At 44.0% G+C, this 17,500-nt stretch overlaps 2 protein-coding genes across 2 annotated transcripts in view; one reads left to right on the forward strand and one right to left on the reverse strand.

Annotated features, from left to right (window-relative positions):
* Positions 1-9,935, reverse strand: part of ddx1 (DEAD (Asp-Glu-Ala-Asp) box helicase 1) — an 11,275-nt gene extending 1,340 nt beyond the window's left edge. The window contains exons 1-24 of the mRNA XM_048249960.1: positions 9,882-9,935; positions 9,729-9,780; positions 8,582-8,645; positions 8,444-8,473; positions 8,092-8,188; positions 7,830-7,877; positions 7,129-7,212; positions 6,938-7,021; positions 6,496-6,572; positions 6,325-6,397; positions 6,095-6,171; positions 5,876-5,990; positions 5,562-5,700; positions 5,284-5,344; positions 4,814-4,912; positions 4,589-4,678; positions 3,248-3,436; positions 2,726-2,777; positions 1,743-1,889; positions 1,275-1,366; positions 1,069-1,141; positions 685-757; positions 379-421; positions 171-266 (exon numbers count right to left, since the gene is read on the reverse strand). Of these exons, the coding sequence (XP_048105917.1) occupies positions 171-266; positions 379-421; positions 685-757; positions 1,069-1,141; positions 1,275-1,366; positions 1,743-1,889; positions 2,726-2,777; positions 3,248-3,436; positions 4,589-4,678; positions 4,814-4,912; positions 5,284-5,344; positions 5,562-5,700; positions 5,876-5,990; positions 6,095-6,171; positions 6,325-6,397; positions 6,496-6,572; positions 6,938-7,021; positions 7,129-7,212; positions 7,830-7,877; positions 8,092-8,188; positions 8,444-8,473; positions 8,582-8,645; positions 9,729-9,780; positions 9,882-9,897 (1,971 nt within the window). The 5' untranslated portion in view covers positions 9,898-9,935. The remainder of the gene's footprint in view (positions 1-170; positions 267-378; positions 422-684; positions 758-1,068; positions 1,142-1,274; positions 1,367-1,742; positions 1,890-2,725; positions 2,778-3,247; positions 3,437-4,588; positions 4,679-4,813; positions 4,913-5,283; positions 5,345-5,561; positions 5,701-5,875; positions 5,991-6,094; positions 6,172-6,324; positions 6,398-6,495; positions 6,573-6,937; positions 7,022-7,128; positions 7,213-7,829; positions 7,878-8,091; positions 8,189-8,443; positions 8,474-8,581; positions 8,646-9,728; positions 9,781-9,881) is intronic.
* A 44-nt stretch (positions 9,936-9,979) lies between these two features.
* The window catches only part of nbas (NBAS subunit of NRZ tethering complex), a 201,557-nt gene continuing 194,036 nt past the window's right edge, over positions 9,980-17,500 (forward strand). The window contains 6 exon segments of the mRNA XM_048249961.1: positions 9,980-10,316; positions 10,754-10,805; positions 11,244-11,280; positions 13,524-13,601; positions 14,774-14,821; positions 15,755-15,798. Coding sequence (XP_048105918.1) covers positions 10,203-10,316; positions 10,754-10,805; positions 11,244-11,280; positions 13,524-13,601; positions 14,774-14,821; positions 15,755-15,798 — 373 coding nt within the window. The 5' untranslated portion in view covers positions 9,980-10,202.

Raw genomic sequence — 17,500 nt, forward strand, 5'->3', positions numbered from 1 at the left:
AGAGAGAGAGAGAGAGAGAGAGAGAGAGAGAGAGAGAAGATGGAAAGAAAAAGACATCAGAGACAACATATTGACAAACACACACAACATATTGACAAACACAGACAACAAAAGATGACAGATAAGCGTTGCTGCATATGTATGGTACATGTATGGTCTTCTGCTCTCACCTGCTTCTCATTGTACCAGATGGTGCATCCTCCATCCTCCTTCAGCCTGGTGTTGTAGCATCCTCTTCCTCGGTTCGCACACACGTGGTACCACACCTAGACACACACACACACAGGATGTATTCAGAGATACTGAATAGAACAAACAAAGTTGAAATGAATCTTCAAAGTAAAACTAAAACCTAAAATGTTGACGGATGGAACGCACCTTCTCCTTCTCCATGGCAACCAGAGAGATGGCCAACCCCATCCTGATGGCAAGAGAGCGGGAGAAGTTTATTACTACAAACAACACATCAGCATTACAGTCAACATACGCTGTATGGGGTGCTTCTTTCAAAAGGCACACACAGCCTCACACACACACACACACACACACACACACACACACACACACACAGCCTCACACACACACACACAGGGTCGCTGCCCAACTTGCTGTTCAAAGTCTCCCATGACCAACACACACACACACACACACACGGTCACTTTTGAAGAGGGAATCAGTGCTCACCTCTCAGCTCGACCCACTCTGCCAATGCGGTGAACGTAATTCTGTTTCTCATCAGGCAGGGTGACATTGATCACTAAACACACACACACACACACACACACACACACACACACACACACACACACAACACACACACACACACACACTGTAAGTGCTTCACACGCTACAGTTAAAAACAGTACAAGGCTGACATCTAGTGGTAGAAAAAAATCTCTAAATGTTATAAAGAAACTTCACACATGGCCGCCACTATCAAGAAATCATACAATTCAACCTGCGCGGTGACATCAAGCAAGACAGACCTATACTGTTGCATTCAATGCCAGTTTCTATTTCAACGTGTTTAGTTTATTTCAACCCTTAGTTTTGTCCCTTCTCTCTTACCGTAGGGCACACCGTGGATGTCGATGCCTCTAGCTGCCACATCTGTACAGATCAGGAACTTCACTTCCTGTTTCTATGGTGACATCACAGGATATAAAGGTAAAATCAAATCCACTGCAAGGTCACAGCATAGAGTCATGGATAAGTTTAAAGGTCACAGTCTGGGTGTGAGGGTTAAAAATGTGTGTTTTTTTTTTTTTTTTTACCTTGAATCGCTCCAGGTTGCTCTTGCGTTCATTTGGCTTGCGGTCACCATGGAGACAGACACAGGACAACTGGTGGCCTTTTTTATCTGGTCCTGTACAGAGAATGAAGGTAGAATGAGTGTGTGTGTGTGTGTGTGTGTGCTTGTGTGAGAGAAACAGTGTGTGTTTGTGAGACCCTCCTCACCTGTGAGTTTGTCTTTGTGTGAGAGAAATAGTGTGTTAGTGTTGTGAACCGATATCCATTTTAAGGGCGAATTACAATATGGATATCTAATGTGTTTATGTTGTGAACGAGGACCCTCCTTAAAGTAATGGCAATTAGAAATGTGTGGGGCCGATGCCATTAGGGAATGTGTGTGAGTGTCTGTGTATGTATTTGTGTAATGTATTTGGGTGCATGTGCATGTGTGTGTGTATGAGTGTGTGTGTGTGTGTGTGTGTGTGTGTATGTGCTCTGTGTCTCCTCACCTCCCCCCTGTTGGACAAAGTACTGTTCCATGTTGTCGCAGTCGATCTTGGTCCTGCAGAAGATGATGGCCTGGTCCATCTTGTGCTCCTTGATGGCACGGATTGTGTATTCCCCCTTCAGGATCTTAATGGCCTCTGAATACATCTCTACACACACACACGCACAGACACAAACACACAGGGCCACAAAACACACTCATCAGAAACTCGTCATTAGGACTGCATGTCAGTATCTCAACACAGGCCTGTCCTCAGTCATTCCTGAGCACAGTTCTCCTGCAAGCCCGGCCCAGCTCACACACTCTATCTGTGTGCTACTGTGTGCACAGGAAGTGGTACTGTAAACCCCCTAAAAGAAGAGCTTTTTGGCTTTGTTATTCCTTGGTGAATGAAGCTAAGAGGCTCTTCTAGTAGAAGCTTTCCACTTCCTCTGGGTTAACTTACTGAGATGTATGCTAGCTGTTTCATCATCTACTCTTCCAGGAGCATATTGGTTTCACTTTCAGACATTTTGGCTCTTTAGACAGCTCTGGAAGAACGATCATGAACACACCAAGCACAGACAGACCACCAGGTAGCATTCTTGATACCTGTTTTGCATGCTCAGTCACCCACTCGATATCAACATTGTCCAGTGTGCCGCTACTGCTTTCAGTCCCTCTCTGCGGCGTCTTAGTAGACAGTACCACATAGTCTCTTTGGGGTGAGGACTGACCAATTAAACCACTTGAAATATGCCCCCCAATCAAAGACCTGACAGTACAAGACCTGAGGTCCCACTAAAGCAGGGGTGTCAAGCATAAGGCCTGGGGTAGATGATGGGAAATTAACATTTCTGTGCCTGAACTTATCCGAAACATTCAAAAGTTGTTCAAATGTCAAACCCCCTGTCCCACTGAGTCTGAATTCAGGAACAAGTGCTTGAGAGCGGTAAGCCCTGAGATGAGGAAGAGGAAGATGATGAAGATGATGAAGAGCATCACCTGGGCTGTTGGCTCCTGGTCGTGTGTTGTCCTTGGCATGAACCTCGTCAGTCTGAAGGGTTCAACAAAAACAGATAAGAGCCCCATCAGGGTAAAAAAACAAACACACACACACACACACACACACACACACACACACACACACACAGAGGATATTCTCCTGGCACGTGTGTTTCAATCTCAAACACTTCATGGAATCTGGTGCATGGCACACAACTATCGGTGCTCAATGACATTGTGTGTGTGTGTGTGTGTGTGTGTGAGAGAGATGCACACATACTGTAAGTGCTTCACACGCTGCAGTTAAAAACAGTACAAGGCTGACATCTAGTGGTAGAAAAAAATCTCTAAATGTTATAAAAATACCTTTACACATGGCTGTGTCATGATCAAGAAATCATTTGTTTGTGTGTGTGTGTGTGTGTGTGTGTGTTTTTACCCTGATGGGGTTCTTGACGAGTATATCTCAGAGGCTGACTGATTTGGCGTTGAGAGCGTGTGTGTGTGTGTGTGTATCCTTACCCTGATGTGGTTCTTGCCCAGCTTCTCCCAGAGGCGGTCAGATTTGGGGTTAACGGGGACCACCACGTGATGGACGGTCTCAGGGACAGAGTCCTCTCCCTTCAGGTCCACCCAGGTGGGGAAGTGCATGATCTTCTCAGACAGCTTCTTCACGTCAAACGAGTGCAGCGTCGCAGAGCAAACAATCACCTATACACACACACACACACAGTTACTCAGCAATATAATGGAAGGGCAGAAAGCACAACAGATCCAGAAAATATCAATTCCCCCAAGACAAAAACAAATAGACTGATGAACATCAACATTATATTTACATTTATTCGTTTGGCAAATGCATTTATCCAAAGCAACTTACAGCAACAGAATAACATTTAAGCTATTAGCGCTTATGTTGATCATAAACGACCACCCTTTCTATTCAAGCACTCGTACACCTGTCTGGTGTTCAGCTTGGAAGGCCAGATCCCTAACCACTGACCACTACCATTTACTCATCTATTCAGATGGTTACAGGGGTCCCACAAAAAAAAAAAAAAAAGAATTTACATTTCCATTACCAATAGATAGATAGATAGATACTTTATTGATCCCCAGGGAAAATTCAACAATGAATGGTACCAAAGATTTCAGAGCAGCCGTGTAGTGATCCAGAAGTTTTGACTTTTTGAAGCAGGAGATAAATAAATGGACAGTGAAAAAACAAGAGCTACCCACCACTCAAGGAAGCAGTAATGGGAAAAATAACTGGATAAACAACAATGCTGTGTGGAAATATGTTTGTATTGATGAATTTTGGCAAGTCAATTTTAAACTGCTACAACAAAATTCCCTGATATTCCCTGACTTTGCCTCAAAAATGTTTAAATTCACTGTTAAATAGACTTTATTCAAATTCCCTGATATTCCAGAAATGACCCATGGGAACCCTGTGTTTAAGTCACTAAAAACACTGTTATCTTTAAACTTTTGATAATGGTGTGTTATTATGATAATTTTTGAAGATTTTTGATTTTTAATGGTGTGAACAATAATGATTTTCTCCTTTGCTTGAAATGTTTTCGAGTCTCCGATTGGCCATCCCCATCTTAATTATGATTATGATATGATTTTGAAAAATATAAAATATAAAAAAAAATACCCGGCTACGTGTGCACATAGTCTGAAAGAGAACGAAAGAGGGAGGGAGGGAGGGAAAACAGAGATAGGCAGACAGAGAAAGAGAAAATGAGAGACAGAGAGAGTGTGTGAGAGAGGGGGGGGGGAGTGAGAGACAGAGAGAGAGAGGGAGAGAGAGAGAGAAAGAGAGAGGGGGGGGGTGTCATGTGTGAACATTCTCACCTGAAGCCTCTTCCCATCAGAGGTGACCTGGGGGATCTGGTTGTAGATCTTCATGATGAAGTCTGTGTAGCCCGCCGACAGAAGACCATCCTGGAGAAGAGGGAGTGAGAGAGGGAGAGAGAAGGGTTTCAGATATAGACACGCACGCACGCACACGCACACGCACACGCACACGCACACACACACACACACACACACACACACACACAAGGCTGAAGTACTCACACACTCGTCTAGCACAAAGAAGCGGACTTGGGAGAGGTTGAGCTTCCCTGTAGAGATGAGATCCTCCATCCTTCCTGGCGTGCCCACTACGATATCCACCTGAGAGACAGAAGAGAAGAAGAGAGACATTATCTTATATTTCCCCTGAAGAAGAGACATTATCTTATATTTCCCCTGAAGAAGAGAGACATTATCTTATATTTCCCCTGAAGAAGAGACATTATCTTATATTTCCCCTGAAGAAGAGAGACATTATCTCATATTTCCCCTGAAGAGGAGAGACATTATCGTATAGTTCATTTTTCCCCTGAAGAAGAGAGACATTATCTTATAGTGCATATATCCCCTGAAGAAGAGACATTTTCTTATAGTTCATATATTCCCTGAAGAATAGAGACATTATCTAATATTTCATATATTCCCTGGTCTACACTAGTAATAGGAAATGCAGATTGGCTACATCAACATACCCCCTGCTCCAGCACGGAGAGCTGCTCTTTAGCTGCCACTCCACCAATCACCAGCAGATCCCTGTAAAACACACACACACATGCAAGCGCTCACACACACACACACATTTATAGAAAGAGACACAGACACTTGATAGGTTGCGGCATCACTAATCCAATGGGAGGCAAAAGAGCAAAGCCACTTACCTCACTTTGGGGCTGTCCACATCTCTGTGTGTGTGTGTGTGTGTGTGTGTGTGTGTGTGTGTGTGTGTGTGTGTGTGTGCAAAACCACTCACCTCACTTTGGGGTTGTCCACATTCTTCTTGAACTGGTTGACCACGCGGTGGGTCTGCTCAGCCAACTCTTTAGACGGCTCAATGATGATGGCCTTAGGGGCGTTATTCATAACCTTCACCTGGCTTACTTTTGCGCTCCCTACACAGACACACACACACACAGAGTTTAGAGTGGTACGAAGCTATACGGAGCTATGTGACTACAGCAGAGGGACTACTGTCTACTGGTCTTAATCGTGACATGAAGACTGTTCATGTCAGACTAACTGTAAGACTGACCTAGACACACACACACACACACACACACAACCTACCTGTCTGGCTGGATTTGACCGCGTGTCCCTCAGGTGCTTGATCCAGAGCTACAAAGCCCTCAGCAGGCTTGTTCTTGAAGCTCTCGCCTCCAAAGTTAAACTTCAACTCGGCATTCTGGAAGTGGCATTGAGAGTGTTAGAGAGTTAGGGTGTGTGTTTATGTATGCATGTTACATGTATGCATATTGATTTTAGGTGTGTGTGAGTGTGTGTGGTCACCTTGAGAACACAGGAAGCAAAGAATGCCTGGCCTTTTAGCTGTGCTGGGATGGTGAAGGCCAGGCCCAGGTCAATACCTGAGAGAGCAGACAACTACAGTTACAGTAACACACACACAGGAAAAAACTATATACACATACACAGCTATTGAACACACACACACACACACAGACTTCTTAAGGCAACAGACAGCTAAAGTCGCAGTAAAAACTGTACAACTCCAGTCCTACCATTCTTAGAGAAGGACATCTGAGATTTGTCTAGATCCAAGTAACATCCAATAGTATCGTGCATTGTGAACTCCTGTGTGTATAAGAAAAACAACAACAACATTAAGTTTTAACAGGAATACATCCAGTTAAAGCAGCACCCAACTCTCAGAGTAACTTGAGTTGCTTTACCTCTCCATAGCTGTCAAACTGCTTGTTGTTGGATTTCTTCCCGGTCCCTCCAAAGCCAAAGCCATATTTATCAGTACCTGCACAGTGCACAAACACATTATCAATAAAACATATTTATAAGTACCTGGTGCAAAAACACATTTGCAGTAGATAAAACTGACAGGCAGAAGACAAATGGTAAGTCTGTCTTCCACATGGTGGCTCTAGGCTTGAAAGCATATACCACAGTCACAGTATTTTTTGCAAACATTAACAGCAGTCAAAAAGTACTAACGATTATCTAAAACCACAGTAAGACAAATGATTATCACAGGGAGTGAACCATAATATCACATATCACGTATCACAGACTATATGATATGGCAAAAATAAAAACTACAAAAAAAAAAAAAAAAAAAAAAAAAAATACATACCTAAAAAAAAACACAAACAAATGGCTCACCTAAATCCAGTGCAGCCTGACTTGTTGACCAGCCAACTCTGCACAGCCCCTGATCATGACAAGACACCTCGTAGTAGTACTTCCCTAGAAACACACACAAACACAAAGGTCATGTTTGTTTGCTTGCACTATTTACCCAAATCTCTATCATTGTCAATTAATCTGTGTGTGTGTGTGTGTGTGTGTGTCACCTTTAGTGACGCCCTGGGTTGAACGACAGCCGTGCCATTCCTTGAACTCACGGCTCTGGCAACACATACCATCTGGACCGATAGCTAGAGAACAGAAGAGAATAGAAGAGAAGAGAAGAGAAGAGGAGAGCAGAAGAGGAGAGAAGAGAAGATTAGACAAGAGAGGAGAAGAGAAGAGAAGAGAGGAGGGGAGAAGAGAAGAGAAGAGAAGAGAGGAGGAGAGAAGAGAAGAGAAGAGAAGAGAAGAGGGGAGAAGAGAAGAGGAGAGCAGAAGAGGAGAGAAGAGAAGAGGAGAAGAGAAGATTAGACAAGAGAGGAGAAGAGAAGAGAAGAGGAGAGAAGAGAAGAGGAGAGAAGAGAAGAGAAGAGAAGGGGAAAAAAGACAACACCAGATGTTAAAATAGCTAAAATAGATGTGCTAAATTAAACACTACCACACAGGACACATTTTTATTTGTACATTTTATAAATATTCTAGAGATGCAGAAATATGAACATAGATTGAGTGTTGTGGGATTGAGTGTTGTGTGATTGAGTGTTGTGTGATTGAGTGTTGTGTGATTGAGTGTTGTGTGATTGAGTGTTGTGTGATTGAGTGTTGTGTGATTGAGTGTTGTGTGATTGAGTGTTGTGTGATTAGTGTTGTGTGATTGAGTTGTGGGTTGCACTACACTTCATGTCTCAGATCACTGGTCACTCACCAAAAGCTGTGCTTCTGTCATAAGGGTTCATCTGCCATTTACTGAACACTGCAGTGGGGGACAGATGGGGACAGCAATGTCAGAAACTCAAGCACCAGCGCGCGCACACACACACACACACACACACACACACACACACACACACACACACACACACACACACACACATATACCCCAGTCTTAAACACTACATGGCCCTTCATTCTGAAAAATGTATACACACTTCTTTGTTCATCTCTCTCTCTCTCTCTTTCACACACACCTGCACCCCCAGTCTTGACGGCGGCTCGGCCCTTCTTCCCTTCCTGCTGGTCCTTCATGGTCTCATACACAATCTGGATCAGAGGGATGCTGAAGGCCTGCAGGGAGACACGAGGTGTTATGGCCATGCACTTCACAATCACTGGGCCTTGCACGGCAAAAACAACCTTGACTTCATGAATAGTGCACTGCAGATGTGTAAAGGGGTGCTCACACCATTTACTGAACACTTAGCCTAGCACTTATTAAGTGCCACTTAACCAACACAGCAGTCATTACACATAGTAATGGATTTCTGTGATATTCAGATTTCTGTGGTATTCAGGTGTTTTCCACGAGAGAGTTTCACTCACGCCAGTTTTGCCGCTGCCTGTTTCAGCCGCCTGTGGAAACAAAACTGTTGTCAAGAAGTGCACTGATAGGCAATGTTGAGCATTATGAGCATAGCCAAGGGCTGCATTAATGCTTAAGTGGCTGTTGTTAGGGTTTACCATAAGGACGTCTCCTCCTCCAAGAATTAATGGAATAGACTCCGCCTGGATGTCAGTCGGGAGGCTAGAGAGAGAAATATTATAGTGGAATTAGAGATACAAGCATCTATGAGTCGGTTATTGGCCTAACGTTATGTAAAACGGCCAGTGAAGTTATTTGACAAGGGGTGTGTTCTGTACGTCTCTACAGACCTGCAACGACATTTACACCAGTCAACAAGGAACACATCCATTAGTCTGATGTAAACAATGTGGACATTTAATAACACAACTTTGGATAACTGGCTGTGTAAAATTAGCTGTGGATTGGAGATTGAAGCTAACGAGTTGGCATCTTCGAAAAGCATAAGCTTCCCTTTATCTCATAAAACAGGGAACAGTATGTACATTAATTAAACACAGGTGATCATCAGGGTGGGCGTGCAGTGGGGTATACTACGAAGCACGTTAGACATATCTAGGCTATGTAGACATATCGAGGCTTGACAAAGCCTTGACTCAGGGGTATACGTTAAGTGATACTACGATTGCAGTTATGTGATATATTTGTCAAACTAGGCTTTCAGCTCAGATCTGTGCGCGTTCTCGGTGTTGGGATGACTTTGGCCAATCGTGTGACGTGGAGACGCACAACACCGCCTCTATTTAAAAACAATTACTTCCGCATTCATGAGCGATAGCTTAATCTACGCTGCGGTAATTTTTTGTGTCTAACCTTTAACATCAAATAAATCAATTGTCATCAGTTGTTGTATGGTATGCACGTCCATAGTGGGATATTTGCACGCACAGCACTATTAAACCGCATTCGAGATCCAAAATGTTAGTAGAGGCGGAGCTCCACCTGTAAGATATATGACAGAATCCTACACGTGAGATAACTTCGTTTTTTAGACAATTGATTGGTCAGTGTGCGGTAGATAACACGATTTGAGCTATAACTTAGCACATAACCTCCTCCCGACCAGGTTTGGTTGACAGCATAAGATACCATGGTGATATAGCGACACTAAAACAGATCCACTTTCGTGTCACAGCATACCCTGGCTTTGAGCGCAACATACCTCGCTAACCCACTAATCGAGATTCGTAGTACACCCCACAGGAGTATGTAAACCTTATTTTGCTTGCAAAACCGGCTACTTACAGCCAATCCAACTCCTCAACTGCTTGCGCGATTTCTGGCATAACGCCCATTTCTGCAAGACAAAAAGTTATTCATGGTTCAATTATGATATGTCATTCAGTATAACGACAGATATCCCTTACATTAAAATGTATTGCAGGATAAAGTGCTTACCACCAAACGCAGCCATGACTGCTAGCGAGATGAGACAGACCGGATGTAACGTATAATCAAATTATGACAGAGTGCAATAGTGTCTAAAGACGTAAGTACAACAAGACCGTGCGTTTTGAAAGGTCCGCGTTTTTAAAAGAAAATCCTAAAATGTTCCAAAATATAATCTAGCAACTGTTAGTATTCATACGACATTTGAATGTTTGAATTTAATTTAATTTAATTCAAATTCGACAATGTTTATGGAATCATGCTTCCTAAAAAACGCGGACTGAGCCCACATATTTTGAGCCTTACTGGCCACAGTTATTTGACGTATGGATGCTTGCGTTAGTCGAAAACATGGCTGTCGGCAATATTTTGGAAGATGAAGAGGAGAATATTTTGTATGATTTACTTATAAATACCGAGTGGCCGCCCGAGACAGACACACAGGTAATAGAGATAAGCAATGGTTATATATTTGGTGGAGTTGTGAGGTGTTCTAAGGCTCTACAGTTGTACTTTGCGATGTTGCTATTCTTGGCGCTAGGATAGTCCATATTTGAGAGGCCACGTCGCACAAGTTTACCTTATCGCTACTAGTGCTACTGCTGTCCAGCCGACAGGTGTATAATAATAAACGATCTTGTGCTTGCTTATTTGATTCCATAAAAAAAAAAACGACTATATTCTTTTCGCTTTACGGAAATGTTGACTGCTTAAAGTTCATTCATTTGCTCTTTCCACTATGGGTGCAGGTTAACACAATTTGATTCAACTGCACTTCTAAATGTCAGACTCGTACCACGAATGCAGCACTTTTCAAACTCTAACGTGAGGCCTCATGTGCATCGTCAATAAGTATACGTCTGTATTTCGTTTATGCACAGTTGAGGGGATATAAGGAGCATGACTCGTCCTTGATCGCCAAAGCAGTGACGGGTAAGTTCAAGTGGTAAAGTTGACAGTCGCATCAGTTTTACTTTTACTTTTACTTTCAAAGCTTTGCTGGATGACGATCATACACACTGTGGAACAGAACGTTCTGTTCGCAATAGCTTCAAGAACACTTAGTTAGTCTATGTCAGTGGTGATGATGGAGATCAGTTTGCTCAGGCTTTCTTAAAGTATTGCAGTATTGCAGGGCAGTAACCTATTGCAAGATATTTGTAAGATTAATTTTAATCATCTGCCTATATCTCTTCTTCTCTGAGGTGCAGTGTGTTGTGTTTATAAATTGTTAATTTGAGTGGGCCTTCTGGGGCCCAGGAGGTGGGCCAGTGTTCTAATATCTGATTGGACACCTGTGTTATGTTATTGGCCAATGTTGTAATATCTGATTGAACAGCTGTGTGATGTGTGATATTATTTCTGACGCAGGTCCCTTCAGGTTCATCCTTCACTACTTATGGTACAGGTAAGAAGTGCCCTCTCCTTCTCTCTCTCTCTCTCTCTCTCTCTCTCTAGCTCTCTCTCATTCTCTAGCTCTCTCTCTTATTCTCTAGCTCTCTCTCTCTCCTTCTCTAGCTCTCTCTCTCATTCTCTAGCTCTCTCTCTCTCTCTCCTTCTCTAGCTCTCTCTCTTATTCTCTAGCTCTCCCTCTCTCTCCTTCTCTAGCTCTCTCTCTTATTCTCTAGCTCTCTCTCTCTCCTTCTCTAGCTCTCTCTCTCTCCTTCTCTAGCTCTCTCTCTCTCTCTCTCTCTCTCTCTCCTTCTCTAGCTCTCTCTCTCTCTCTCTCTCCTTCTCTAGCTCTCTCTCTCTACTTGTCGTCTTCTCCCTCCTCCCCATGCCGGTATCTGTCTCTCTGACCCATTGGCATCAATATATGAAGATTCAGTACGGACAGGCACAGACAGTACAGACAGTATGACATACACAGCCCGTACAAGACATATACAGACAGCACAGACAGTATGACATACACAGCCCGTACAAGACAGAGCAAAATGCAAATAAATAAGATAAAATACAAGATGTCCAGAAAGTCTGGACCCCTATAGTTCAATAAATACCTAACTAAAAAAAAAATACTGTAGATCAATAAAACAAAACAAAAGTGTTAGTGCCTTAAAACGAATGGACTCTGAGTGGGACGTAGCCAGGTTCTGTGCAAATAGTGTGGGATGATGTGTGCTAAGGGCTCTTACGGTCTGGGGATATGTGCTGTTTGTGAATCGTGAAGTTCTGGCTGTGATGCTTTTAAACCTTTTCTCTGAAGGAAGAGGGGTGAATAGGGCATTGGCAGGATGGGAGGGGTCCCAGACTAATTTCCCTCCCATTTTAAGCAGTCGGGTGTTATATATATGTCCTTGATGTCAGGGATGTCCTGCCCCATGATTTTAGATGCAGTCCTGGCAACCCTATTAAGCGCCATTTTGTCGTCGGCTGAGCAGTTACCAAAGCAGACAGTGACCGATTCTGACAGCTCTGTAGGAGACGAGTGCCTCATCCCAGCCTTAGACACCTTGCTCTGTAGGAGACGAGTCCCTAATCCCAGCCTTAGACACCTTGCTCTGTAGGAGACGAGTGCCTCATCCCAGCCTTAGACACCTTGCTCTGTAGGAGACGAGTGCCTCATCCCAGCCTTACACACCTTGCTCTGTAGGAGACGAGTCCCTAATCCCAGCCTTACACACCTTGCTCTGTAGGAGACGAGTCCCTAATCCCAGCCTTAGACACCTTGCTCTGTAGGAGACGAGTGCCTCATCCCAGCCTTACACACCTTGCTCTGTAGGAGACGAGTCCCTAATCCCAGCCTTAGACACCTTGCTCTGTAGGAGACGAGTGCCTCATCCCAGCCTTAGACACCTTGCTCTGTAGGAGACGAGTGCCTCATCCCAGCCTTAGACACCTTGCTCTGTAGGAGACGAGTGCCTCATCCCAGCCTTAGACACCTTGCTCTGTAGGAGACGAGTGCCTCATCCCAGCCTTAGACACCTTGCTCTGTAGGAGTCCCCCACACCATCCTTAGACACCTTGAATGTCCTCAGTTGGTGCTGAAAGAATAGACGCTGGTGAGCTTTCCTCAGTATGGTTGACATGAACGTCCCATTAGCCTGTATATTACCATCTCAAACATGTAGGCTAATATTCATTTGCATGGTAAGTCATTTTTCTACTGACAGTCTATATATTCATAATCTAAGCCTGTGTTCTGGTAATACGATTCTCGGGCAGATGGTTGTTAACACTACTATATATAAGCTGCGTGAAATCAAACCCACAAGCACACTGAAATGTCTGATTTGAGTGACTGTTCTGGCAGAGCCTCACTTGAAAAGTGGCATTAGGAAGCCATTAATGCTGCTCATATCTGGCTGATGCTTGAGGGAAATCTTCGTGCTTTCTTGCCCCCTCTCCTCTCCTCTCCCCTCATCTCTTCTGGGCCGCTGGCCTGAAATGATCGTTTTGGTTCTGAAATTGGGGCGTTATTCACTCGGTTTAAAAAATGCATGAGGATCAATGAGCCGAGAGACTTGTTTGTCTAATGACTCAGCATTCTCAGAGGGATAAACCATCAGGGTTTTTTTTACACTGTGTGTGTGTGTGTGTGTGTGTGTGTGGTGTATGTGGTTTATGTGTGTGTGTGTGGGGCTATGTTTGTGTCTTTGCATGCATCTGTGTGTCTCTGGATAGATGTGTGACTCTGTGTGTTTGCAGCCCCTCTAGTTCTTCACTGCCCCCAGGACTTGTGCGTCTGGCCACCAAACAGATCAACTGGCAGCTGGTGTTGGCAAGGTTAGCTCTGAACCACACACACACACACACATTCTCCCCCCTCTCTCTCTTTCTCACTGCATCCCTCTGTACTTGTTGTCCTCCACAGTCTTATCTGTTAAAGTTGTTTTGACGCCACCATTTTATTTCCTCCATTTTTTGAAGCAGCCCTGGTCCCACTTTTGTGAGAGACATTAAGCAAATAAAGGTTTTGGAAACTGCCGTGAAGAATTGAGAGATCACTGATGCTCTGATCTCAACAGTAGTTTAAGGGAACCATTAACCCATAGCCACCAATAGTGGGAGCTATAATCCAATTTAATGTTTATGAGACGTGTTGCATCTGTGTATTAAGCCCTGGAGCCCCATTGTGATGTCCAAGCCATGATGTGAGTGTGTGTGATGTGGTGTATAGTGGGAATGAACCCCGTAATGCCCATAATGGCCTTTAGAGGGCCAACGTTAAGGGGGGTAATTGGCCTCTGCTCACTGGGATGCCACTTAGTTCTATTAAATCCCTGCAGTAAGCAATTCGACTGAGATTTAGTGGGGAGGTTTTTTGTGAGTGTACACACACACACACACACACACACACACACAGACACATTATACTGTATAGACACATTTTGGGGGTCAATGGATCAGCAAAATAGCCAGAGAAAAAGAAACTTTCCTCCCCTAGACACTGTTTGTCTCTCTCACCATACTTGGAGCATATATCCAAGTGAGTATGAATAACCTGGATATAAATCTCTGAAGTAAGATGTAAGATGGCAGCCAGCCTGTCTGTTAGCATGCTAATGCTAGCTGTGATTATGCGCGGGGTCAGCACTTTTCAGTCAGGTGTCTGTTTTTTTCTCCGGCTCATCCCATTCCAGCTGCCTGTCCAATTATTCAAATCGTCACGACAACAACAGCAAACAAACAAACAAGGCAAGGTGGCAGCTTGTAATTAGCGATTGATTAGCTGACCTCTGCGTTTGTTGGCTTATCAGATGCTCTGCAAATGGTTTGTGCTTGTTTTTCTCATTTCATTTATTTCCCTTTCTCCCCCTCTCATTCCCTCCTCCCTCTCTCACTTTCTATCTCTCCCTCTCTCTCTCCCTTCTTCCATCCTTGTCTGTAACACTCTCCTCTCCTCCCTCTTTCCTCTCCTCCCTCTCTCCTCTCCATCTCCTCTCCTTTATTTGCAGTAATGGGAAGCTGTTGGCGGTGGTTCAGGACCAGTGTGTGGAAATCCGGTAATTTCCTCCTCAATTGAGCACAGAGTTTTTTTTTTCTCTCTCTCTCTCTCTCTCTCTCTCTCTCTCTCTCCTTCTCTGAGGTGCAGTGTGTTGTGTTTATAAATTGTTAATTTTACCTCCGTCTGTCTTGTCTGGCTGGCGTTCCTGTGCCTGGCCTCCTCACGCACTGCCCCATGGCCGCCCAGCGTGCCAGCTGAAGGCTGTGTCCCCATTCTGCAAGCCTTAGCAGAAACGGGAGGATGAATAAATACATTTTAAACGACAGGCGGAGAATTATGGCCCGCAGGAAAACAACTTAAGAGGAAATAAAGATAGTTCAGTGCCATTCTGACAAGAGCTCAGAGCAAACAGACAATAGAGATTAGACACTATTGATTGATTGATTCTCTTTCTGTCTTTGTCCTCTCGTTTTCTCATCCTTTCTTTCTCATGCTTCATCTCTCTCTTTCTCGGTTCTCTTCTGCTGTCTCTCCGTCCCTCATTACCCTCTCTCCTTCTCTCTCTCTTTCTCTCTCTCTCTCTTTCCTTCTCACTGTCTTCTATCTCCTGCTTTCTATCCCTCTTTTTCTTTCTGCCTCTTTGCGCTCATCTTTTACCCCTCTTACGTCTTTCCGCTCATCTTTTACCCCTCTTACGTCTTTGCAAATCTCTATCTTTTACCCCTCTTACGTCTTTGCGCTCATCTTTTACCCCTCTTACGTCTTTGCAAATCTCTATCTTTTACCCCTCTTCCCTCCCTCTCTGTCTTTTTGTGTGTTTTTTTTGGGAGGGTGGGGGTTGGAGGTTTTTATTATGGGTTGGTTTTAATGTTACCTGGTCTCCTTTTTGACTGTCAATAAAGGAACCTTAAAAGTCAAAGTCCCTCTCTCTCTCTCACTCTCTCTCTCTCTCTCTCTGTCTCTCTCTCTCTCCTCTCTCTCTTTTTTGCAGGTCTGCTAGGGACGATTTTGCCTCAGTCATTGGGAAATGCCAAGGTACAGTATGTGTGTGTGTGTGTGTGTGTGTGTGTGTGTGTGTGTGTGTGTGTGTGTGTGTGAAATACGACTTTAATCATGTCCCCGCTCTCCAGGAGGCAGGCTGCATGGAACAGCGCCAGTGGGAGAGACGGACAGATAGATAGATGGGCGAAGGGACAGGAGTGAGGAAAGACATCAAAACGCCGGGGTTCAGGGGGGCATGGCCTTGGGGCTCCAAAAGCATGTGTGTGTGTGTCTGTATTCATTCCATACGTGACCTCTCTACTATGTTCCCTCTGTATCTATTTCTAATGAAAAAAGGCATGTACCATCTGGCCTCTGTATCTTTGTTAGGGGAGCTGTCCATTTCTACTGCGTTCCTTCCCCATGGTAACCTATGGAAGTGCACATTCTCTGTGTATACACCTTAACTCACCTGGAGGAGGGGAATGGGAATTATGTGAGGATGCTGTTCATTGACTTTAGTTCAGCATTCAACACGATAGTACCCCTCACCTTGGTCACAAAGATGAAGGCTTTAGGACTGAACACCACCCTGTGTCACTGGATATTTGACTTCCTCACCAACAACCACAAGTGGTTAGAGTGGGGGGTCTGACATCTGACTCATTAACCATCAGCACTGGTGCTCCCCAAGGCTGTGTTTTGAGTCCACTGCTGTACAACATATACACACATGACTGCAAAGCCAACAGTAGTCATACCTCCATCATCAAGTTTGCAGATGACACCGTGATCTTGGGCCTGATTAGTAACAACAATGAACAGCTGTACTTGGATCAGGTTGATGAGGTGGCACAGTGGTGTCAATCTAACAGCTTGACACTGAATATCAATAAAACCAAGGAAATGGTAGTGGATTACAGAAGGCAGCAGCAGAACTACAGTTACACCCCCACTAATGATCAGCGGGCAACCTGTAGAGAGTCACAAGTTTTAAATACCTTGGTGTCCACATTACTGAAGACTTAACATGGACTGTTATCACTCAATATGTTCTGAAGAAGTCCAGACAACGACTCTACTTCCTTCGTCAGCTAAGGAAATTCAAAGTTTCTACATCCATCATGAAGGCCTTCTACACTTCAGTGGTTGAGAGTGTTCTAACTGGTAGCATCATCACCTGGTATGGGAACTCCACAGTTAGAGATTGTAGTACTCTGCAGAGAGTAGTGCGCTCAGCTGAACGTATCTATAAGAACTCAACTCCCTGCTCTACAAGATATCTATTCCAGAAGAGTACTCCTAAGAGCCCAAAAGATTCTGAAGGACTCTTCTCATCCTAACAATGGATTATTCCTACCGCTGAAATCAAGAAGAGGCTTATGTAGTCACAAAGCCAGAACTGAGAGACTCAGGAGAAGTTTTTATCCCCAGGCCATCCGAACTCTGAACTCACACTATACTGACTTTGCACACATTCACTCCTCAGCACTCTCAAACATTTCCCAACTCTGAACTCAAACTATACTGACTTTGCACTCATTCACTACCCCCCCACACACACACACACCTACAAGACTTTTAGCACTTTTACATCCCTCTCCCTATGCTACAGACCTTTTATTTATTTTCTTATTTCATCACACGTCAAAACACACACACACACACACACACACACACACACACACACATATCTGACTTTCTCCAACTTTTGCACATCTCCATGGAACTTTTTATGTATTATTTTTGATTTCTC

This window comes from Alosa alosa, chromosome 8, assembly GCF_017589495.1.
Source record: "Alosa alosa isolate M-15738 ecotype Scorff River chromosome 8, AALO_Geno_1.1, whole genome shotgun sequence".
NCBI classification, from domain to species: Eukaryota; Metazoa; Chordata; class Actinopteri; order Clupeiformes; family Clupeidae; genus Alosa; species Alosa alosa.